Source organism: Periplaneta americana, chromosome 6 (assembly GCF_040183065.1).
Source record: "Periplaneta americana isolate PAMFEO1 chromosome 6, P.americana_PAMFEO1_priV1, whole genome shotgun sequence".
NCBI lineage: Eukaryota > Metazoa > Arthropoda > Insecta > Blattodea > Blattidae > Periplaneta > Periplaneta americana.
The window spans coordinates 19,795,750-19,820,962 of NC_091122.1; the positions used below are offsets into that span (position 1 = coordinate 19,795,750).

The 25,213-nt window shown below is 34.1% G+C and overlaps 1 protein-coding gene across 1 annotated transcript; it reads left to right on the top strand.

Moving 5' to 3' along the window:
* The first annotated feature begins 91 nt into the window (after positions 1-91).
* Nsun5 (Nop2/Sun-like domain containing protein 5) lies at positions 92-13,574 on the top strand. The gene is made up of 6 exons (XM_069827720.1): positions 92-300; positions 1,391-1,667; positions 8,098-8,357; positions 8,719-8,834; positions 10,935-11,107; positions 12,087-13,574. Exons 1-6 carry the CDS (start codon positions 175-177, stop codon positions 13,358-13,360), a joined length of 2,226 nt encoding a protein of 741 aa, XP_069683821.1. The 5' UTR covers positions 92-174; the 3' UTR covers positions 13,361-13,574.
* Positions 13,575-25,213: the final 11,639 nt, after the last annotated feature.

The following is a 25,213-nucleotide window of genomic DNA, read 5'->3' on the forward strand; positions in this document are numbered from 1 at the left end:
TATGCACTTTATCTACCAATATATTACAGAAGAAAATCATTATTCCTTTCCGTTACATTACATTCTACGATTCCAGTACACCACTTGAATATTATTGTTGGCAGCAATAGCAATCGTAGCATCATGGTGAAATAGGCGTTTTCTATTCTTCCTGTGATCTGATGTCAATATAATATGCCTAAATTACAACATTCAGTCAAAGTACCACAGCTTTATAAGGCAGCCAGTAAAATTGCGAAGATTGTAAAGGAAGAAGGCGGTAGTTTAAAAGATTTAGTATTCAGCTACAATAAGCATTTGGTAAGTTACTCTTGTATTATTCTATACTTCCAGACACTTGCATCGTAGGGGGAAGTTCATGACCCCGCAAAGAAAAAAAAATTGATCGCTGGGACATTACAATTTGAGTGGTTGGATGTCAACAATTTATATGCAGTACCTACAGTGCATATGGCTGTGTGATTCAATTACTCTATGCTAATGTACCAGAATCTTGCTTGATAATGTCCATTGTACTGTAGTGATCCACGATAATGTGTACTTAAACAGTCTTACTACAAATTTGGCCCACTGTAAACTTCGATGTCCTCCCACGGGAGAAAAAAAAAACGCACTGAAATAATTGAAAATGACATCAAATTTTAACACACCACTCTAGAGAGACAATGTTATCATTGCTACTATAGGTAATATGGGGCATACACAACACTCCATCCATACTGAATAATTAGCAAAGCAACATCTTCAGCACTACCCTATCAGTCATGGCCTACAGATCTTTTATTATATCTTTGCCTCTATGCAACGTCAGAGTTTGCAGTGAGGGGGAAGAGAAAGAGAAAGAGCAGAAAGTTGCAATTTTTTAATGCTCTGGCGCCCATGACCAAGATAAGTCAATTGAAATTTACCGGTCACTCACCGATTGGAATATATTAAAAGATCTGTACTGTTATAAATAAAAACAGTTAACAATAGGTATCTCAGTCATAACAACGCGGGAGAATCTGAAAGATCGGTACTAGAGAAGCTCCGTCCACCATTCCCTATCTATTATAATGCCAAACTTCATTTGTATTGTATTTTTAGTCTAGGGAAAAATAACTCTTTTTTTTTTTTTTATTCACTGACTTATAGTACTACCATGGATCACAATAGCTTAGTCGATAATATTATACTTACCTTGGAAATGTTTCCGTTTTTTCTTTTTATTTATTTAGTTTGTAACTAGGCCTACAATAGCCATATTATCAGTATTCTGATTTCTTTTAACAATTTTTCGAAAGTGAAACATTATGCTGAAGTCATGTGAATTTTTATTAAGTAGCCTACTGGTAAATGTAGTAAATTCAAAATTGATTTTAAGTCTAACATTGTTGATTTTGTTTTTCAGAATATCAAAGGCTTGTATGCACTAATAATCAAAACATTTCAGTATGAAGACATTTTAGACAGTCTTATTAGAAAAAGCAAAATTATGATTAAAGAGGAAAGAGCTGATCCGTGGCTGATTCGAATATTAATAACAGAGCTTCTTTTTGGACGCAAATGTCTTACTGGTGAAAGCAAGCCTATAAAAACTGTGCTTTCATATCGAGAAACACTGACAGCAGAACTAGAAATGGCCGAAAAGAAGGGAACATTCAAATTGGGATCCGAGCAAATCAAAGGTATTGTAATGAAATACAAATACTGAATTGCATCTTTTCATTCTGATTTTTACAGATCTAGCCTTGCGTTGCTGATCTGATCTGATCTGAGAGATGGCCTCAGAACGTAGAAGAGATTCATCGCCACCACCACCACCACCTCCTCCACCACCACCACTGCCGCCATCTTCATCAGGTGGCAGCCAAAATGAAACAGCCAGAGTCCTTTGTGTTTTTTTCCTGTACAGTATGGCAATGTTTTCTTTGCCATTTGTTGGCTATGTAGGAACCAAATATAGTTTGAAACATTTCGGAATTGATGGTTTTGCCAACACAGCCTGGTCTGTGGTGGCAGCAGTGGTGGTGGCTAACACCATCATTGTGCTGTATGCCTGCCAAGGCTATAGAGAGGACATTGAGCCTAAAGAACAAGAAGACCAGCAGCGGCGCAAGACTGATCTTAACCTGAAATCAGATTGAAAAAAATGTTATAAGATCTTTGTGGTCATACATGATTTGTTACTGTACACTTGAGAAACAGATGTTAAAAAGAAGTGAATGTGTAACCTTGTTCATACAGGTGAAAGTTTAAGGGGAGGTTTGAGATATTTTATGGTGCAGATATATCGCATGTAGATACACTAAGATGGCATGAACTCAACAAGCTAACTATACTTAATAGTATGAACGTTAAAGTTGTTCAGTACAACAAATTGTTTATGAATTTAAGACTGTCCTTTACTCATATTGCTGCTTGAAAAAGAAGGTAATTACATACATTCCTTTCCTTAATATGATAATATTCATATGATATTACATCCATTTTTGTTGAAGGGCTTTGGAGAAATAACACTGGGAAGACTTAACAGCAGTAATTAATTTTTATGATTATTGGATGGAAGTTAATTATATAAAATAAAATAAGCAAAGTTAGAGAAAAGCAAATTTTATATTGCTTAAAGGTTGGCAGGTTTGTGATTCTGCAAACATAATAGTGACTGTTAATGAAATGGGAAGCTGTTTAGGATTCCCTAATTCAGTGGCCCTTCAGCACACTTTGTTGCACAATATGTTGACATTTTAATTTTTCAATACCCATTATTATGTACTGATATAGACATTTTACATTGGTATTTCTTTTAATTTACAGCATAAAAATGGCAGCTTTAAATACTTATTTACAGTTCAGAACTAATGCAGCAGTGTTGGAGGAAAGTTTTTTTCTTAATTTAGCTTAATCACGGTATAAGTAATATGGGATAATTTTATGTTGTCTTCTTGGTACATAGTTTAGGCCTATTTTAAGTAGAAAAGGTGGTAATGCTAATATTGTATCACCTTTTCATGGTTACAAATATCAATACTGGTGTGTTGTATATTTATTCATACAAACTCTGTTATGACTGTATAGGGCAAGTATTTCTTTAAATAATTATATATCACGTTTGTCTGAAAAATAATAGTGAAGCAAGGGATTGCAGTGTAAGTTTAAGAAATTCAAAATAATATGTAATAAACAATGGACCAATGTAATATAGTATTTATCTTGATACATGTCTATTCTATTGTGAGGATACTATTTGCCGAATTGAATTCAGGAATTTTTCATAATTGTTCCATGTTATGTGTCTCATTATTCCAGAGAAGATAACAATGTAAACTGTGCAGAGATTCTATAAATTTTTGTTCGTAACTGCATACCATCATCATCATCATTCTCCTCCTCCTCCTCCTCTTCCTCCTCCTCTTTTTCCTTCCTATCTTGTCCAATAGAATTAATTTCAAAATCTGCCTACACTTCCCTTATTCTTTTCCAGCTTCACACGTCTATCCTATCACATCCTCGTATTCTTCCTTGGCCAGGCCTGTTAGTCATTTTTCATTTGCGACTTGCAGTATCTCAAACATCTCTAAGTAAAGCTGAACCATTATATGGCAAAACAGAGCTATTCATTGTTTTGACCACATTGTGTTGTATGCAAGAGATGTTAAAAATGTCTTATATGCCCTCAGAATCATTCGTGTACTACAGGAGAAATTAACGTACATAATATGTCATAGGCTGTAGAATAGTCTAAAATATCTCATAATAATATTATAAATTAACTATGGATGACGGGTCCACATTAATATAAAAATTACTTGAGAATGGAAAACAAATTTTTTTTTAACTTTTTTGGATAATACAACTTTCCAAATCCTCTGCAGACCACCTGGATTATTCCACTTTATATTTTTAATTCTTTTCAGTAATATGTATTGAGGTTGTTAATTTTTTCATTCTAATTTACATTCCCTCTTTCTCAAATTCCTATGCACTTCTAACAGTTTTATGTATGTCCGTTGATAATTAATCATTGAAATGTTACGATTACGTAAGTATTACATGTTAATAAAACTTTTTAAAGTACAGAAAATTTTGTACATATTGAAAATGGGTGTTAATGGGTAAGCCTATTGTGCCGATATTAATTGAAAGGTGTCAGTGATTTCATTATCATGTGGTTAGCAGTAGAAACCAACAAATTGAACTGTAACTGCAGAAAGGACAAATAGCAACCTGTATGATGTAATATAAAGAACGTGTGGAATTTGGGAGAACACAATAATGCAAGATTTTACGCATATAAATCCAAAGTGAGTGAAAAATAAAGCATGTACTCGAATTTGTAATAAGCTTCGATTATCTCTTCTGTCTTCAAGAAAACTTGTTATGCAATAGCAAGGGAGAGTTGGTCAGAGCTACATAATTTTCTAAAGCAATTATATAGAGAGAGAAGTCCACTACTGCTTTTTAGTGGACTACAAATTAATGGAAAAGTACTATACAGATGGATGGATATTTAGCAAATTTAAACTATTAAGGGAACACTTAAACATACTCATTTCATACGACTTACTTCGTAACATTTACATTTCAAGGTTCTCAGGAAATAGAATTGAATTGTAATGATATTGTTATAAAAATTTTTGTGACAAAATTAAATATAATACATTATTTAACGTAACAACATAGGCATGCAAATTCTGTGCTTATAGCACTACATATTTCCTTAAAAATTTTTGAAAAGAGTAACTTAAAGGTCACGAAAGATCTGCAAGTTCTCTTTGTTAAGAAGTAAGTTGATAAGAAATAATAAAAGAGTGGGATTTATTCAAGTATAAACCAATTTATAAACTGTTTAAGTAATTCAACTGCTGTTGCCTTGTACCTTGACTCACACTGCATGTTTCAAATTCTGAATTTTGTCTAATTTTCTGTACTTCTTGTAAAATCATCGCAGCATTCAGATCTTTTTCTACGCACTTTGCTTTACCACAAGGTTTTTTTGTATCTGCCACGGAATGAATTTGCAAAAAAAAAAAAAAAAAAAAAACAATAAAAAAAACAAATGTTTATTTTCCATAGCAACAATAGTGAAACAATTTAAATAGAAGTTTCTGTGAAAATCAATCCAATTTTTTATAAACAAAACTTACCTTTTAACAAAATGACAGGACTTCAAATCCTTCATGACTGAATAACCCTAGCTACACATTCAGGAAAACAGATTTCGTGAAGTTTGTAATTATAGAATTTGTTTCTTTCCTACTTTATTCACTGAATACTATGTAAAGCCTACATCCTTCCAATACTATGAATTTATGAAGTAGTTTATTATTAGTATACTGTCCTACAAATTATCTCTTTACTACTTTACGAAGAATTCAATATCTTAAGTTTGTAGTGTAGTCTTTATGTATTATGAATGGTAATTCATTTGAAATTATAATGTGTGCTGCGTTTGAGTGTTATGTGATGTAATTCACGAGAAATTTCGAGTTGAAGACTGTTAATCCTTATTTTGACAGTGGAGTTTTATGAATAATGATTGTTAAAAATATATAATAAAATCAGAATATTTATGGTCTCAATGTTTGTATTTCCTTGTATTTCTGTATTGAATATATTAATATCAATATCTGAAATAATACTAACTGGTTTTGTTAATATATACTGTATCTTTAGGAAAAAAAATAATTTCTTAAGTGTGTTGCCTCATAACTAGGTAAATTCCTTTGCCAAGTTTAATTTTATTTTCCTTCTTTTATAATCGTGAAGCTATAATTCTATAGGCTTATTTAATGTAATGATAAATTGTCATTTTACAGTGCTCGTTTATTTAAATAATGTGTAGATACAAATTACCACAATTTTACTAAAAAATTATATTTAATAAAAGTATTGTGATTTTTTGTTGTTACTTACTCTTCTAATTATCATCATAACTGTCTGAAATGAAATAGTCCACAGACATAATAATTATTTCTACTCTGGAATGAAGTTGTTTCAGTGAAGTCCATGGCCATTAGTATGGAGTGTCAGTGGAATGGGTCACTTGACATTCCCTGGCCTTTTGCAAATACCACATAAAAGGTTTCTTCTAGAAAACGTAATAAATGGAAAGAATTTACAAGTTATCAAGGAGCTTCGTAATGGAGTAACTACTGTTACTGAAATACAAATGTTTAATATTTTAAACAGCATATACTCATTAATTTATTGTAACTATATTACGCATGATAATACTTTGCTTCTGCATTGTACATTTATTCTACAAATCAAATATAAACTGTATCACAAATTTGGAGTTAAGTTGGGTCAGTTTTTAGTTATAAAGACTACAAACTGCAAAAATATATGAATAGTTGTGATATTACATACTGTACTCCAATCAGGAGAAAGTCTCAGGGGAATGAGATGCAGCGGGGTAATGCTGTGAATGAATGTTGATGTCATAAGATCACACACACATGGGTACACGTATCTCCAATGTCCACACCTGTGGAGTAACGGTCAGCGCATCTGGCTGCGAAACCAGGTGGCCTGGGTTCGAATCCCGATCGGGGCAAGTTACCTGGTTGAGGTTTTTTCCGGGGTTTTCCCTCAACCCAATACGAGCAAATGCTGGGAAACTTTCGGTGCTGGACCCCGGACTCATTTCACCGGCATTATCACCTTCATATCATTCAGAAGCAAAATAACCTAGATGTTGATACAGCGTCGTAAAATAACCTAATAAAATAAATAAATAAATAAAAACGCATCTCCAATGGCTAACTCTCAAAGCACAAACGATAACACTAATACACACATACTTATACTACCCTAGTTACAAAATTAGATCATGATTAATCTCCTGATCTTTTAATCTCTCCATACAGGAAATAACATATGCAGGAGAGCGCATGTTTTTTAAACTGACGTTATAACGGTAATATTATCTATCTACTTCGCTCCAATAGATGACGCAATAGTAAGCACATTCCTTTCATGGTTAATCTCCTGGTTGGAGAACAGTAGAGAAAAGGAAACTTCTAAAGTACTGGACTTAGAGTGACTATCGTATTCAAAAAGGAATTCATTGTTGTCTCTGGGATTTCTCAGCCTGCTGTCAAATAAGTACTACAAGTTCTTTTCGTGATATTCTACCAGCTGGAACATGATTGTAAGGACTTGCTACTTTCTAGGACTGAAGTTAAAACAAGAGATCCTAACTTCCCATCCTATCATAATAATGAAAATATTATTTTGTGATTGCGTCTAGAACTTTCCTGCTCTTTTGTCTGTAAGTATTTAGTCTTGGTTATGAAGATTAAGCACAATAGAGATGTTAACCAGTTTTCCAGCCATTCCAAATACAGCAACATAAGATATATAGAACGCTTGCTAGACCAGTTCTTGTGTATGTAAGAAAAGATAAAACCATCAGGAAGACAGAGGAGAGAAGACTAACAACAGCAGAAATAAGATTTGTAAGGAGAACTGCTGGATATTTCATTTTACCATCAAAGAAACGAAGATATCCGTAAGGAATTAAAGTGACTTCAATTGTTCAACACATACAGCAATTCAGACTGAAGTGGAAGGAACATGTTGACTGGATGGATTCTAACCACCTACCCAAACACATTTTAACATATTATGCTCCAAGAGGTCAAAGAAACCTGTAAAAAAAAAGTGAAAAGTGACTAATAGATCACTATTTATTTCTTACGTAAAATTTAAGAATTTATGATTATCCAGATATTTTTCTGGTTTTTATTTCTCAGACTTGCAGTCATGTTGGTGAAAATTAAGTTGAAATTATACGTTGCTTAGACTGCAGATATACCATGAGATTTTCCACATTAAAGTATTTTTCTGTTGAAAATGAACTGCTTCTATATTGGCATTTGTTATGCACAGAATATTTTATTAAATACGGTAATTAAGAAAAAACTTTTAAACTTTCTTCAAGCCATTCTTCGTAATTTACAGTGATGATTTTTTTTTTTATGTATTTCGTGTTTTAATCAGTACATTTAAGTTTTTTATGAAGTTATCATAATTTTAGTTTTTAAAAGGTTGTTATAATTAACGATAATTATTGTTTAATCCAACTGCTTTCCTTTGTTCTGTTCATTTTAGGTAGACCACGATTTGTGAGGGTGAACACTTTGGTTCTCACTGTTAATGACGCCCTGAAATACTTCCGTGATGAGGGTTGGAAATTAATTCCTTACAATGAAAATGATAATTATTCAACATTCCTTGATAAAGTGTCAGCACTGTCAGAGGATGAATTCGTACAGGATTTTCACATCAAAGAGTTACTTATTTTCCCAAACAAGACTGAATTTTATGAGCATGAACTGTATTTAAATGGCTCCATCATTTTGCAAGATAAAGTTAGTATAAGCGTTTTTTATTTCTTTATTTTAAAACATATTACTTCGTTATTTCAACAATGTAGAAACAAGCACTATATAAATATAAAAATAAATTATAAGTAATTGTTAATATTTTTGTACATTTCATTTTAACCTAATAATTACTAGAAATTTAGAAAATAGATTTTTTTTTATTTCTTCTGTTACAATGCTGTTGTAATTTTTGGTAGAAATGTATGCATTTGAGGAAATTAGCTTCATTTTCCACTCTAGGCAAGAAATAAATAATTATTTTCTTTATTTGCAAAAGCAGGAACGTGTTATCCTAATATTGATTAGAATGAAAATTAGAAGTTTTAAATATCTGCAACATTTACAGGCCAGTTGTTTGGCTTCAAAACTTCTCAACCCTCCACCAGGAAGTGTCACTTTGGACATGTGTGCAGCACCAGGGATGAAAACTACTCACCTTGCATCCTTGATGAAAAACAAGGGGTAAATCTACAGAAATTTGAAGTAATATAATTTATTATAAGAGAAAGGTAATAGACAGTATGTTGTTGTAGGGACAAAACTGGCCATAGCATTTTCAGCACTCTGAGTGAAATTTGTAATGGCATCATTTAATGGTGTTTCATTAGAAGAGTTATAGATAGCACCTTTTCCATTGCTGGTGATAAGAAAGGAACTCGAAACGTTTAGACAATTATTGTCTTTGTGTTCTTCTTCAAGTGATCAAAAATGGGGTGAGAAGAGTACACTACTCATTGAAGTCGTTACAAACAGTTAAATCTTCTTGACTGATCAAGATTTACCTGTTTTTGGAATGATAGAAAATGCATTTTCTGTAGGCTATGTTCAGAAGATTAAACATAAACTCCTAGTTTGGATTCATATGAAATTATTTAATTTAGGTACTCTTTTGATAATAATTATTGAAGAAAATAAACTATTACTGTAATATCTTCCGAAAAATGATAAAGGAACCGAACTGTTTGAAACGAGTAAAATACAATGGAAAAGTTTTTCTTTTTTCTGGGGGAGGGGTGAGGGAGGCAGATGTTAACAATCAGTTTGCCCACTGTTTTTTTTAATTAGCTTATAAAACTTAGATATCATAATCTAAATGTTATAATGATATATTAAGTGATACTTCACTACAATATAGTACTTGTGAATTCATCCTGTCCGTTCTTTACAGACGCATTATTAGATACAAAATAAAATAATTTTTCATTATTTTCGTAATATGTAAAGTTAGGCATGGCATACTTGTTACTTCTGTTCATAGCCTATTTATACTGATTTAAATATTTTCTTCGTTCAAAACGTCAAGTGACTGTATTAATTTATCCTCCAAAACATCGAGTGATCAATTCAATTTAATGAACATTGAACAATGAATTTTAAATTTAAATTTAAATTATGGTTTATTTAATGATGCTCACAATTGCTGAGGTTATATCAACTTCGCTGGTGTGCTGGAATTTTGTCCCGCAGGAGTTCTTTTACATGCCAATAAATCTACTGACATGAGCCTGTTCCATTTAAGCACACTTAAATGCCATTGACCTGGGCTGGGATCGAACCCGCAACCTCGAGCAAGAAGGACAGTGCTATACTGACTATGCTACCCAGACTGACTTGAACAGTGTATAAGCAACACCTATGTGAACCATGCACTCATGTATAGGCCTACACCAAGTATTGGATTAGTGTTCTCGGTTTCTCTTGATGTCTTATCATACAAACACGTTAATTTTGAATTGTGCTTGAAATTAATTTCAAATTAAAATGGAATAAAATGGGATTTTTTTTAACTCAACAGAACAGTTGGAACAGCATTTTAGAATGGGATAATCCAATCCAAACTAGAATGTGTGGTCACCCAATCTGTAAGGAGTTTTAATCAAAAGTTTCATCTGGCAGCGAGATGGATCAATTTGCTCTAATCCCATTGCCACTCCTGATAAATATGGGTACCTTTGTGTGGTTATCGCAATTTTCTGTTGCGGCAAACTTTCGTGTGTATGTGTTATGTCAGTTTTATTAAGCTCAGTAGGGATGTTTTGTATTTTTAGTCACTTATTTAAAACATTTCATTGCAGTGATATTGAAAGTGATACTATACAGTTATTTATTTTTTCTTACGTGATTTTAAAAATCATGACTTCAGTGATTTGGAATGAAATGCTGTGAAAGCTCTTATAAAAAAATATTCGGCACATTTTGTTAATACGAAATTAATAAAAAAAATGTTAATTTTTACAAATAGAGCATACTAATAATGTCTTTCTTTGTGCTATATATTCTAAACCACAAATACAAAATACAAGATCTATATTTATTTTTTTTCTCGAAGTTCCATATTTACCTTTAAGAAGAAATTAAGCTCAGTTTCATTTGTAAAGTAGGCCTGTTTAGATAAATATTATTTAAAAGACACTGTGTTATACTTTTTGTGTACAGAAACTTTCCCAATAGTGCAATGTGATTTTTTAGGTATTTCCGAATTTTCATTCGAAATCAAAACTACTGTATTCTTCAATTTACTGTGTTAAATGATTAAAGTAATATACAGTTTTGTTTGTACAGTACCCTGTATGCTGTCGAAATGGGTCAAAAGAGGTACCAAACTCTTTGCAACCAAGTAGAGAAGAGTGGAGCAACTTGTGTGAAAACTCTACATTGTGATGCTCTCACGCTGGACTCCACACAGTGCCCCGGTGTGCAGTACATCTTGGTTGATCCTTCGTGCTCAGGTTCTGGTAAGTTAAGCCTAAGAAAAGCCGGGAAGTGTGCTAATTCTCGATTTGATTATTTATTATTAATAAGAGATCTTTCCTTAGTACTGGGGTTTCTCTTCAACCGAATACAATGAAAATACAGAGAGTAAATAATCAATTACAAAAAAGAAATCGGGGATAATATGGTGTTACAGAACTCAATCATTTAAAAGATTCCTCCAGACATTTCTTTTATATAATACATCCTCTTCTGATGTGCCATATCATTATATATGATGTTTTACATTCTGAAGCCAGGTTGACATTGGTTGTCCTACCTCTTCTCCAATTCTCATTCATGTATGACTTCGGTATCATTTTAACTCCCATTCTCCGGAGATATTCATACCAGCAGTGGATCGGAAGAGGTGATCCAGTTCATTGTTTTGCCCATTCACCTGAGTTGACATCATTAGATTTTTTCTTGTGGGGTCATCTTAAAGCCCTTGTTTATGACACCGATCGAATCGGAAGAGGACCAAGGATAATTGCCTGTGACACAGTCAGGAACATGCCGGGAATCTTTGACCGAGTATGACAGTTGAGGTGCGATGCTGCAATGCCTGTATTGAGGCTGGTGGAGGACATTTTCAACAGTTCTTGTAATGTGTGTTGGTATTTCAATTGTATTGTTATGAGTGTTATGACCTTCAAGTGTATTCAACACACAAAAGTTTGTAGTAAAAATTTAAAAAATTAGGTTAATTAGAAGCATTTTCAGACATGAGTTCCATATGAAAGTTGATCATAATTGCCTTCTCTATCGTCCCTAAAAGTTTGTAACATAGTCACTGAATCACCTTGTATTAATTACTTTTATTAAAAGTGTTAATAAAATAGCATGCAGTATTCAGAGCATTATTTGCAAGAGACAGTTAACATGAAATATATATGTTTTTTGGAGTTACAGATGTAGAAAACAATGTGTAAAATTATGTTTACAAACTTTATTTTGTTGTAGGGATGGTTAGAAGGCCTAATATAGATAAAGGAGAGAAATGCAGTGAAGCACGGTTGGTGAGACTTGCTGCGTTTCAGATTTTGCTGCTGCGACATGCACTCATTAACTTTCCTGATGTTAAACGAGTTGTCTACTCAACATGCTCCATTAACACTGAAGAAAACGAGGAGGTAATAGAACAAGTCCTGACCCTTGTCAATTCTAATGCTTCTAATCCTGTTTTCAAAGTTGTGGACAGCGCATTTAAAGACAACTGGAAACATTTTGGGTCAGAAAATTTTGAGTGGGGTCCTAAGTGTCTTTATGCTAAAGCAGATGTTGATTTCACGGACGGTTTCTTTGTGGCTATATTTGAGAAAGTGGAAGCAGGTAAAGATGAAATGAATGTATCAGAAGGAGCTGAGAAAAAGAAGAAACGGAAGAAGAAGAAAAAACATAAAGAAGATTCTGAAATAAAAGAAGAATTGTCAGAAGTGAAGAAAGATTATGGAAGTGATATTTTTTATGAAGATCATAATGATACTACTGAAACAAAAGCGAACATTGTGAAGAAAAAATCTAAAAAGAAGGAACACAAAAGTAACGAATTTGAAGAGGTGGAATCTAGTGATCTGACTAACATAGTAGAAAGTGGGGAAGGAAATACAGAATACAACCTTGATAAATGGGAAAGAAATGTCAATGAAAATTACTGCTTAGACGAGGATAGTGATAAAAAGTATGATGATGCCAACACTGTAAAACGTAAGAAGAACAAAAAGCATAAAGTTAGCAAGTCTGCAGATTTTGGAGATAATGATCTAAACATCACAGAAAATGAACTGCAACGTGATGAAGACAACAGAGAAAGAAATCTTGAGAAACAGAAAAACAGAAACGAAAACAACGATTATTGTCTAGAGAAAAGTTTTGGTAAAGGAAACCATAATTTGTATGACATGCAGGAAGAAAAGACGAAATACAATGTTGATGAAAAAAGAAGAAAAGTCAGTGTAGACAACGATATTCGTATAGAAGAGAAACCTCATAAAGTAAAGAAATCTAAGAAACATAAACATGCTAACCCTGAAGAGGAAGTAATGGAGCTAGAAACAAATGAGATTCAGATCATGGACGACTATAATAAAAAGAAGTCAAAAACAAAGAAGCAAAGATGTACTGAATTGAATTACTCAGAAGTACAAACAGTGGAAGATAGTCAAATAGATAAGGCCTGTGATGAAGAGGATGCTCCAAAGAAAAAGAAAAGAAAACATCGTAAGAGTAGTGAATGAGAGAGGACAAGGATAAGAACAATATCTCATTGTTACGGGAAATCTGAGGAAGAAAGACTTTTTGAATACTGTTGTGAGTTAACTTGTTATGGGAAGAACAGGAGTGAGAAATAAAATAATACTGAAGAATATCAAATAGAAAGTCATTGAGATTTATGATTACAGGTGGTGTACTTTTTTGTATTTTTTAAAATAAATAAGTATGCAACATCAATTTAACATTCCTTCACCTCTGTTCCTGCTCCGTCATCACGTTGATGCGATGTTTATGCATACCAGCATATTTACAAAGCACTAGGAAAGCTGTAGTTAGAATTGTATTGAGATATTTTTGTTTGGTGTTGGAAGTATAGATAAAACAAGTTTAGTAAAATTTAGAATTTAAATTTATAAAATAAGTTCGGTATAAATTTCTCTAAAAATATGTACCAAGAGACTTCAAACTTCAGCAACGAGATTATGAAATACAAGTTCTTGAAACCATGCAACAATGAGATCACAGAACATAAAAACATGGTTACATTTGTTTATACTTTCAATTAAAAATTAACACTTCATGTTTTATACTTACGACATTTATTGTATCAGTCATTCAATTTTCATTACATATCATTTTGTTCAAGACTATTTTATCATTGTGAAATATTATCCACAGTAAAATATAGCCTACTCAAAATGACTGCTTTATCAATCATCTACATTTTCTACAACTGACTCAAATGATGTCTTCTGATATGAAAATTCTCCTCCTAGACATTATTCTCGCCTATCGCCCTATCATTAGGGGCAATAAATTGTGCCATAAAGGGGCCTCTACTTTGAACGAAAATGGATTTCAACAACTTTTAAGACTAGTAGAGGAAAACTAAGCAAATTCAGGACGTCTTAAACATTAGTGTATTAGTGGACAAGAACAAAACAACATTGCTCTAGAAATTCGATGAAAATTTATACCTTGCTAGGAAAAGGTATGTTCATATTATTTGGAAAGTGTAAGTTTTCAAACACAACAAGGTGAAGAAAAAAACAGTTTTACAACGAAATAATGACAATGTCATATTGTGTAGCTATCCAAAACATCAGTAAATGGAAATGATTACTTTTGTCTAAAGTTAATTGTGCGTATAAAAACTTAGTACAGAATGTCTTCTTCTACCTATGTGTAAGTTTATATTAGAATACAAACTCATAAATTCAAACAATAATTGAAATAAAAATATAGCCTTATATTAAATTTTGTCTACAATAAACTATCATAAAAAACCATGGATTTAATTCTTTCTACAATAAACTACAATTGTAGTAAGTTTCCATAGCTACACAAGTTTTAATTTGTTCAAGCAAAATATTAAACGTGACATCTGAGGACAAGTTGCATAATTTTTCGTATCATAATGCGCTGGTAATGAGTTACAACCCTGAACAGAAGACTACTGGATGACGTCGGGGAAAGATGTGATGTAGTGAAGTTTAATTCACGAGGTACCATACATATCCAGTCTGGAGTTTGAACGACGGTAAGAAAACAAGTACAGTATGAACGTTAAAAGTCATATTGCCTAGTTTGAAATGTAGTTAAGTGATTAGCAGAGCCAGATTTACGTATATATAAAATTCAAATTGCATATACTATTCTGGAACTTAAAATAGATATTATGCAAGAGTTACATACCATTTTATTCGTATGTGTAAATAAATGTTTATTTCCATGAAAAAAAAAAATTAACGTATATTACACAAGAAAATACTTTTACCGTTTTTTTTTTTTTTTAAGAATCGGGTTTATTAAAGAAACTGATTTTTTTTTTTTACGAACTGGAAAAATATTCATATTCCTTTTTGTGGTTGACACTTAAATGAATTTGGCAATCCCATTCTTTTCTATTTCTGTGATGTGCAGGTGCTATTGAGTGAGGAAATGTCTCCTCTTTAACGAGACTGTTCCTTTTACTTTCTCATCGGAGAAAGTATTTTGATGATACAAAAAAAAAATCGATTTCGAGATTTTCAAGGGAATACAAATTTTCAGCATCACTCGTACTGGACATGCCGTCTCTCTGTCTGTCTGTCCTTCCGTTTGTGTAGTACCTACAGCATTTCCCCACTGATTTATTCATATTCAGTGTCTAAGAATCAAATTGTCCAGGTATGACGCAGATGAAGTATTATTTTTAGCAAAGAAATTAACAAGTCTATTTAAAATAAAAACACATAGAATTGTGATCAACTCGAAATGGTTATAATATGAATATAGCTATTTAATTTAAATTTGCGAACAATTAATTATATCTACTTAAAGTGCACTATTTATAAATGAAACGAAATACTTCTTTTAATCTAATGGTGGGGACTTGACTTACATCATTCACCTAAACGTCCTCATCTAGTGGGTGATGCTCCGAAGGTGAAGACCAAAACTCGTCAGTTATCTAATTCTGTAATATTAACATTGTTTCATTTTAAACTGGTGAGCACTGAAAGAAATTTCTGGCGACCATTACTTTCTACAAAAGTTGTACACTTTAATGCATTTATGAAACAAGATTCATCATATAAATTATCTTCATTTAGGACAAAATTAAATCTTTGAAATAAAGAATTTACATTATGGAAAAATAAGACAGAAAAATGCCTGAAGAGAAAAAAAATGCGGGCGTAGGGAGACTTAAAATTAGAGCCAATTACATGAGGATTGACAATTATATATATATATATATATATATATATATATATATATATATATATATATAATTTTTTAAAATAATGGTTTATTTAACGAAGCTCGCAACTGCAGAGGTTATATCAGCATTGCTGGTGTGCCGGAATTTTGTCCCGCAGGAGTTTTTACATGCCAGTAAATCTACTGACAGGAGCCTGTTGTAATTAAACACACTTAATTGCCATCGACCTTGGCTGGGATCGAACCCGCAACCTCGAGCATAGAAGGCCAGCACTATACTATGCTACCGAGGCCGACTCTATGGGTGTGTGTGTGTGTGTGCGCGCGCGCGTGTGTGTGTGTACAACGCATGCAGGCACACACACATAATGGAATTTTAAAGATAAATATTAGCAGAATGCAAGGCTGTGGATCGATATTATGATTAAGGAAGAAGAAACCTGCAGAAAACTGATTTTTTGTTGTTATAAACTTACTTACAAATGGCTTTTAAGGAACCCGCAGATTCATTGCTGCCCTCACATAAGCCCGCCATTGGTCCCTATCCTGTGCAAGATTAAACCAGTCTCTTATCATTACATCCCACCTCCCTCAAATCCATTTTAATGTTATCCTCCCATCTACGTTTCGGCCTCTCCAAAGGTCTTTTTCCCTCTTGCCTCCCAACTAACACTCTATATGCATTTCTGGATTCGCCTATACATGCTACATCTGGATTTAATGTTCCTAATTATGTCAGGTGAAGGATACAATGCGTGCAGTTCTGTGTTGTGTAAGTTTCTCCATTCTCCTGTAACTTCATCCCTTTTAGCCCCAAATATTTTGGAGATTTATCCTTCGAAAAGGTGGAAAAATTCAAATATATTGGAGCAACAGTAACAAATATAAATGGCACTCGGGAGGAAATTAAACGCAGAATAATCTAGGAAATGTCTGTTATTCGGTTGAGAGGCTTTTATCATCTACAGTAGTCTGCTGTCAAAAAATCTTAAAGTTAGAATTTATAAAACAGTTATATTACTGGTTGTTCTTATTATGAAACTAAGAAAAATAAACCGTGTTTGATGAAGATTGTTCCATAGAAAGAAGGAAACAGGCAAAATTGAAATTCTGACAGGATCCAATTGAGGCAAATAGTGATAATTATTTCAATGAAAGACAGGAAGCAAGGCGTACACTTAGGAATAAAAAAGAGAGATTACTTGAAGGTAAATTTATTGTTATATAGTCTACTTATTTCTTTAGTATCTAAAGCACTTTGAAGACAGTCGACTTTCGAACAATATCGATTAGAGCCGGTCTATTCATAAGGGTCACATATCGCTTTAATATCAACTAGCTGATCGCGAGTTACATTTCTTTTACAACGTGTTTTCCTTTTGTTTTGCTGCGTGATTCTTGAAAATCTGCGTGCTACACGGCCACTTAGGGTGGCTGGTTGCGTTTATCGCAGATACCATCGGTGATGTCATAACCCTCACTCCGAAACTGTAACCTACTTTTTACCATGTAATAAACTTCCAAACAACTGAAAGAATTCATTATGCAGAAGGCGAGCTCTTATGCATTGCGTTCGAGGAGGGCCACAACACAGCGCTAATACGAATTTTGGCAACTTCGTGTCTTGCCATTATGTTGCGTGGTAATTATATTTAATTAGGGCTATTAACTTCACTACTCCACTGCATGTAAACATTCACAATGAGGCTGGTTCAAGCTCAAAGTTCGCGATAACACGCACCATATCGTACAAGATGACTCAGTTAAACCCACGTTCGGAATTCAAATTCCTGGGTTGCTCATTCTGATCGGGTTCTTAGGAGTTTCCTCAATGATAAAACAGCAAGGAAATTGTTATTTAGTTTTAGTTATTTCGAAGGAAAATGCCTGTTTGATTCCTACTTCCCACTACAGATACAGATACTGTTTCGCAAGATCTGACGGTGGACATATCTCAGATGTGGCCACATGTCTGAAAACTGGCCGGTAGATGACGCAAAATGAAAATCCAATGCACCATTCCCGAAAGAGAGTCGCGGTATGACCTCGCAGTTAAAGCGATTACAAAGAAACCTTACGCTCCGTATTCTCAATTATTCAGTTTGTCGAAAAAAAACTTTTTGCCATAACGGATCTTTGAAATCTTTCCAGTCAATTAAATTTTTTAAATCTTCTACTTCCACAAGGCAATATAATTCACAACTATACTCTAACGGAGCTGAATTGTTGCGAAGCGCGTAAAACTTATCAGAAAGTATGTGTCATCGTCGTGATACTTATTATTTTAAATCACAGAACCTAAAACTGTATTTTCAAAAGTATGCAGAATGTTTCAGGAGGTATAGTAATATTTTAGGAGGTGATAGTATAGACTATTTTGAGGAAAAAAGTTCATATAAACAGTGAAGTTAAAAATGTTTAAATATTACGCATAAAAGCCTCGCGTAAGTATGAAGGAGGGATAAACGACTTATTGATTACATCTATTGACTGATTGAAAGCTTTACAGAAGGTATGAAGAAAATACAATTAATTACATTAATTGAATTTATTGATTATTATTTAAATTATATCAATAATTTGTAACAGTTCAAAGTAATTGTTAAAAAAACATTCACTACCGACTTTAACTCTCTTGGCATAGTACATTTACCTATTCTATGGTCGTATTGACGTTATTTAATGACAGAAATATTCATAATACGAGCGACCAATTCGTATCTTGTGTTTACTTCTTCATTGTAGACTTTGCTTTTCATCTATTCCCAGAGACAATAATCTAAAAGACTAAATCGGGTTCTTACGATTTCCTCGAGGATAAAATAACTAATCCACACCTGTGGAGTAACGGTTAGCGCGTTTGGCCGCAAAACCAGGTGGCCCGGGTTCGATTCCCGGTCGAGGCAAGTTACGTGGTTGAGGTTTTTCCGGGGTTTTCCCTGAACCCAATATGAGCAAATGCTGGGTAACTTTCGTTACTGGACCCCGGACTCATTTCACCGGCATTATCACCTTCATCTCATTCAGACGCTAAATAACCTAAGATGTTGATAAAGCGTCGTAAAATAACCTACTAAAATAAAAAAATAAAATAACTAAGAAACTACTTATTATTAGTTATTTAGAAGGCAAATGCTGGATTGGTTCCTAATTCGTGGCTTGTGGACTAAATCTGCGGACCTTGGTGGTCAATGAAAATGACCACTGCGGTCGATGCATCATTCTGGGAGTGTTGGATTTAAATGATGTGTGACCTGGCGGCTATAAAATGCGTGTCATTCCTCTGTGAGACTTTCAATCAATAAGTAATTTGTCTCTCCTTCATACCTCTTATAAGGATTTTATGAGTAACATTCAAACAGCTGTATCTTCACACCCATTAAAAATTGAACACATGTTTATGTGAACTCTTTTACCCGGAACTATTCATAATATCATCTCCTAAAACATTTATTATTATTCTTCCTGAAAAAAACTGTACATAATCCTAAAACAATTCGAGAAAACATAATGTGAGTTTCCAGACTGTAAGGATTCAGGGTTCAGTGATATTCAATTATAAACTGAAATCCAACGTGATAAATGACCAGCTAAATAGTATACTGAAAATACGGCATATACTTCACTTTGGACAAAGTTTGTCCTACAAAAGAACTTAGAGAAAAATCAGAACTTTGAATAAAGGCCTAGGTTAAGAGAATTTAATAAGCACGGGTTGTATTCTTTACATCGTCATAAAAACTCATGGACAGGAACTGCGTCAAATTTTGTTCCCCCCTTTCCATTCCTCGAGTTAATATTTAATGCCGTGTTTCACAAAGAAATAACACAAGTAAAGTGTAATATACATCAATAAACCTCATGCAAATTGTGTTAAAAGTTTATGACAGATATGCAGCTCAATCTCACGAAACCTTATTTTAATTACATTATTGTTGTTCATTACAATTTGTTATATAGCGATATAATCAAGTTTTCCAATTTCAAGAATGTTGTAACATTTCAGCTACCTGTTTTAAATTTCTTTGCAGTATAATATTTTAGTTACAGTACATGGCCTTTTGCCGTATTAACTCGACGCAAGTAATAGTTTTATTAGAATTTATTCTTAAGGTTAACATTATACAATCATATTTCATAACTTTCATTGAATTGAATTGAAAGAGAAAGAAATGGGAGAAGAAACTTCAAGAGGTACGCGAAAACGGGTCTTTGTAAGGGAGTTCGGGGCTGAGAAAAACTGAATATGTGAGCTCCAAGCCTATTGGCCACTTGTCTCACTTCGAATTTCACTACTCCACTGAAGGAACTATAGAAAATTTTGAAGGGGAAAAAGCTGAAAATGGACGTAACCTAATAGCTAACACATAAAGTGGGGAGGGGGAGGCGTTGGAGGAGCTGACTGCATGATCAGAAGAAGAAACGCCGGACGGTATAAGTCTGCCCATTGAAAGGTACTTTGTCCTTTCGCAGTGCGAGTAGAGTTGAGTAACCTCGCACATGTAACAGGGTAATGTAAGAAATCCAAGCCAGGGCATCTATGTCAAAAAATGATGTATGGAAAAATACCGGAATCTTTATGATGAAGGAAATGTAGGTCCGCGACTCGTCTCTTTTAGGGGTCATCCCGAAATTTGTCTTAGCGCCTTAGGAAACCACGGAAAAACCTTAGCAGGATTATTCATAACTTACAATGTGAAATAGATCGTTTATGTAGGCCTACAACTTAACTGTAGTGCACAAAGGGAACATTTCGCGCAGTAACTATTTGATATAGCTTAAAATTTGGAGTCCCTCGCCGTAGCTGCGTAGTCTAAGGCGTCATGCCTTGGAGTAGCGTTATAGAATGAGCGCTGGTTCGAGTATTCATGGGTGAAGAAGTTTTCTCATTAATATTCCGCTAGTTTGTGGGTACGGTACCCACCCAGTATCGTGACGAATTTGAGGAGCTACAGTAAATAGCAAACAAACTATAACAGCTGTGGATGGATGATCGTTCATCTCTGTTGAGGCATATGGACGTGAAGCCAACAATGGGTCTTGGCCTTCCGTGAGCTGTTGCGCAACGGATTTGTTTGATGTTATAATTTTGCTATTATACATCCCCAGAATATTCCTATTCATCTTCACTACATAGTTTTTATGATTCCATTTTAATTGTTTTCTATATTCCATTATTTTATAATGTCTAAATTGTTTTGACGAAGAACTACGTCTTATTCGTAACTCTGGAAACGCTTTAAAAATGCGAAAAGGGCTACAATACACACTGGAATAGGAACTTCTGATTGTCATATTCATTATAAATTTAATAGTAGCCTACTCCAGAAAAATTATAGAAAAAGCAAAAATTTCGGCTCGATACGCAAAAAAATTCGTGGAAGATGTAGACTTTTATGCAGAAGATGTATGACGTCACTAGATATGGGGAGGTAAGTTGGGAATTTACTGTCACATAAAAAGGTAACACCCTCTCGCCCTTGTTTTCCTTGTATTCCCCTTATTCTTCTTGTCCATTTTATATTCCTCTCCTTTTCCTTATATTCCTTTGCTCCTCTTATCTTTTCTCTTCCTTTTGCTACCTTTGTATGTCTTTTGTTCTCCTTGTAATCCCCTTGTTTTCCTTGTCTTTCTTTTGTTCTCCTAATATTCCCTTTGTTCTCCTAATATTCCCTTTGTTCTCCTAATATTACCTTTGTTCTCCTTGTATTTCCCCTGTCCTTGTATTCCCTTTGTATTCTTCTTAAGTTCAGTGATTTCCCCTTGTTTTCCCTATCTTCTTTTAGTTCTTGTATTTCCTTTGTTCTCCTTATATTCCTCTTATTTTTCCAATTTATTCCCCTTGTTATTTTCGTCCTCGCCTTGTTCTCTTTGTATTCCCCTTTGTTTCTCTTGTATCCCCCTTGTTCTTGTATTCCCCTTGTTCTTGTATTCCCCTTGTTATTCTTGCATTTTCCTTGTTCTTCTTGTAGTTCTCTTCTTTTTGTCTTACCCTCGTTCTTATATTCCATCTGTTCTCCTTCATTCTTTTTGTCTTCGCCTTTTTCTCATTGTATACCAGTTTTCCTTGTATTTTCGTCGTCCTATTCTCCTTATTCTTCTTGTATTCCCGTTGTTTATCTTGTATTCTCCTTATTCTCCTTTATCTCTCTTGTTCTTCTTGTATTCCCCTTGTTCCCCTTGTCTTCCCTTTGTTCTCCTTTTCTTACCCTTGTTTTGCTTGTCTTACCCTTGTTATCGTTGTATCCCCCTTGTTCTCCTTGCACTCCCTTTTTTCTTGTTTCATTTCTGACACCACTAATACGTATTTTTTGCACATAAAGATAGCATATGCAACATAGTAAGGCTACGTACCTGTCGATTTTTAAGGATGCTCTTCCTACGTGATTTTCTAAAATATAATTTACAAGACGTTTCATTTTATTTTTACTTTCTTATCACAGAAGATTTTAATCCCCCAAATTTAAATTTCGAAAATATTTACACAAAATACATGTTTCCTGTACATGTGAAACACAAATTGTAATTGTATTCCTAATATTGTAGTTGTAATCCCCTGGTAGAGGGGAAGAGAAGGCCTGATGGCCTTATCTCTACCAGGTTAAATAAATAAATAAATAAATAAAAAGTGATCTTATGTATGACGTCTGTCTGCCTCGATTAGAGTCTGTACAAAATGCAATAGACTATAAACTCATCTGGACAGAGATGTCGGACGTCTTGGAAAAGGATGGGAAGATAACCTACCTTGTTACTCACTGTACAACACATACAACTTGAATGGCGTACTCTCTATAATCAGTTTCACTATCTGAATTGAAATGTCATCCTTTAAAAGAGCGCACAACATTGTTCCTAAGTGACGTTTAACTTTCCCATTTTCTCGAGGTCCATATATCTTGTGTTAGTGCATAAAAATAGTGTTTTGCATAAATGGGCACTCGAAGCATATGCTTATGACGTGGGCTCGTCACGTGAGAGCCTTGTTCACCGTCGTAACGACGCGCCGACACGCAGTGTTGAGGACCTCCTCCGTTATCACAGCGCTAGCCTTGTTTCGGCGGATAACGTACACGTAGCACGGCTCTCGACCCAGCCAATCACATAAGCTACACATCTGCTGTTGCATAATAATCATATCCGATTCCTTGAAATCAGGTAGTTGGTTTCCAATGCCAAGCACTTGATAACGAAACCAATGGTACTTCTCAAATTGTCTGCGCTTTTTTATATCCAGTTTCAATCACAAATTTATACCACGAACCGGCAATGATTTGTTAAGTACCACGAAGCATAATATGTTTGATATCTTGCGATGCTGGACATCTTTACCTTTCCTTTAGGCTTTTTGCTTCGCCATTTCTAAGTATGCCTATATTAAAATCTCTAGGAATCCACGCTAATTTTATATAAAATGTAAGAATAAAATTTTAAGTATTAGTAAAATACCAGTTTTCTGATGAGGTGTAAATTATGTTATATTGTAATTTTATAATTATTATACTATCCTTATAAATTAATCAACAAAAGAGCATCAATTTTTCGATAAGTGAGTTCAGAAGGAGATGTAAATATTGTAATTTTATAATTATTATACTATCCTTACAAATTAATCAACAAAAGAGCATCAATTTTTCGATAAGAGTTCAGAAGGTGATGTAACTGTTTTTTAAGAACACTTGAATCACAGAAACAAGTGAAAATATAAACGCGATAGCAATTTTCACACCTAGACGCGCGCTTTTCCAAAGCGTGCCATTAAATGTAAATTACTGTCTGTGTATAAGAGTACCTCAATTTTCAATCAATCATGTTTAATGAAGGCCGCACCCTCCCATTTAGAGAGATGATATAGTGCGGGATTGCATTCAGCAGATAACAGAAGCTGAATCCTTGTTGTGTCAAGCCGCATTAGCCTAAGTAATGGTAGCGTGTTGGCGGGGGAATCTGGTCATCACACACAATCGCCTGTATTGGGGTGATCGGCACCGCACGGCTAAAGTGGCTCAAACAAGATTGAAATTCGTAGTGACTGAATTTCCCTCCTTCATAAAATAATAGACAGCGTTGAAATATCGGTATCAAGACGATAATATAAAATTATTAGTCGTATGCTTTTTGCAACAATTGTTTTTATCATGTACCAATGACATTCTTGTTTGTAGTTCATTGCTTCAAACAGTCATTCAACAAATACATTAAATCATTTTTACTCTGTACTCTTATGACTTATGAGACACATTTTCTGGTTCTTGATTGACTACAAACCAAATCTTCTCTAATTCCGAAAAGTAAAATATTTTGACTATAAATTGTGCAGATCATATCATTACTTACTTACTTATGGCTTTTAAGGAACCCGCGGGTTCATTGCCGCTCTCACATAAGCTCGCCATCGGTCCTTATCCTGTGCAAGATTAATTCAGTCTCCATCATCATATCCGACCTCCCTCAAATCCATTTTAATATTATCCTCCCATCGGCCTCCCCAAAGGTCTTTCTCCCTCCGGCCTCCTAACTAACACTTTATATGGATTTATGCATTCTCCCATACGCGCTACATGCATCTTGATTTAATGTTCCTAATTATGTCGGGTGAAGAATGCAATGCGTGCAGTTCTGCGTTGTGTAACTTTCTCCAGTCTCCTGTAACTTCATCCCTCTTACCCCAAATATTTTCCTAAGAACCTTATTCTCAAACACCCTTAATCTCTGTTCCTCTCTCAAAGTAAGAGTCCAAGTTTCACAACCATACAGAACAACCGGTAATATAACTGTTTTATAAATTCTAACTTTAAGATTTTTTGACAGCAGACTGGATGACAAAAGCTTCTCAACCGAATAATAACAGGCATTTGCCATATTTATTCTGCGTTTAATTTCTTCAAGAGTGTCAATAATATTTGTTACTGTTGCTCCAAGATATTTGGATAGATCATGTAATTACTTAAAAAAAAATTACTTTCTTAGCTACGAAGACTGGTATTTAAAACCAATAGACACAGGATGTTTGGATGAGTTTCTTACCAGAAGTTGGTAATGGATCCATAGATTGCAGGGCGTTAGTATGATTAATGTTAACGTGGATCTGAAGAGGTTGGCCACCACGCTCATCAGTGTAGCTCTACCTACAAGCCTCCTATACACCCTCATGACATGTAAAGGAGGCACTT

What these genes read in the sequence shown, in the direction of transcription:
- Nsun5 (XM_069827720.1), top strand. Translation starts at nt 175, where the DNA reads ATGCCTAAATTACAACATTCAGTCAAAGTACCACAGCTTTATAAGGCA. An exon ending in GGGATCCGAGCAAATCAAAG is followed by an intron (nt 1,668 to 8,097) that starts GTATTGTAATGA and finishes TGTTCATTTTAG; the next exon opens with GTAGACCACGATTTGTGAGG. An exon ending in CCATCATTTTGCAAGATAAA is followed by an intron (nt 8,358 to 8,718) that starts GTTAGTATAAGC and finishes CAACATTTACAG; the next exon opens with GCCAGTTGTTTGGCTTCAAA.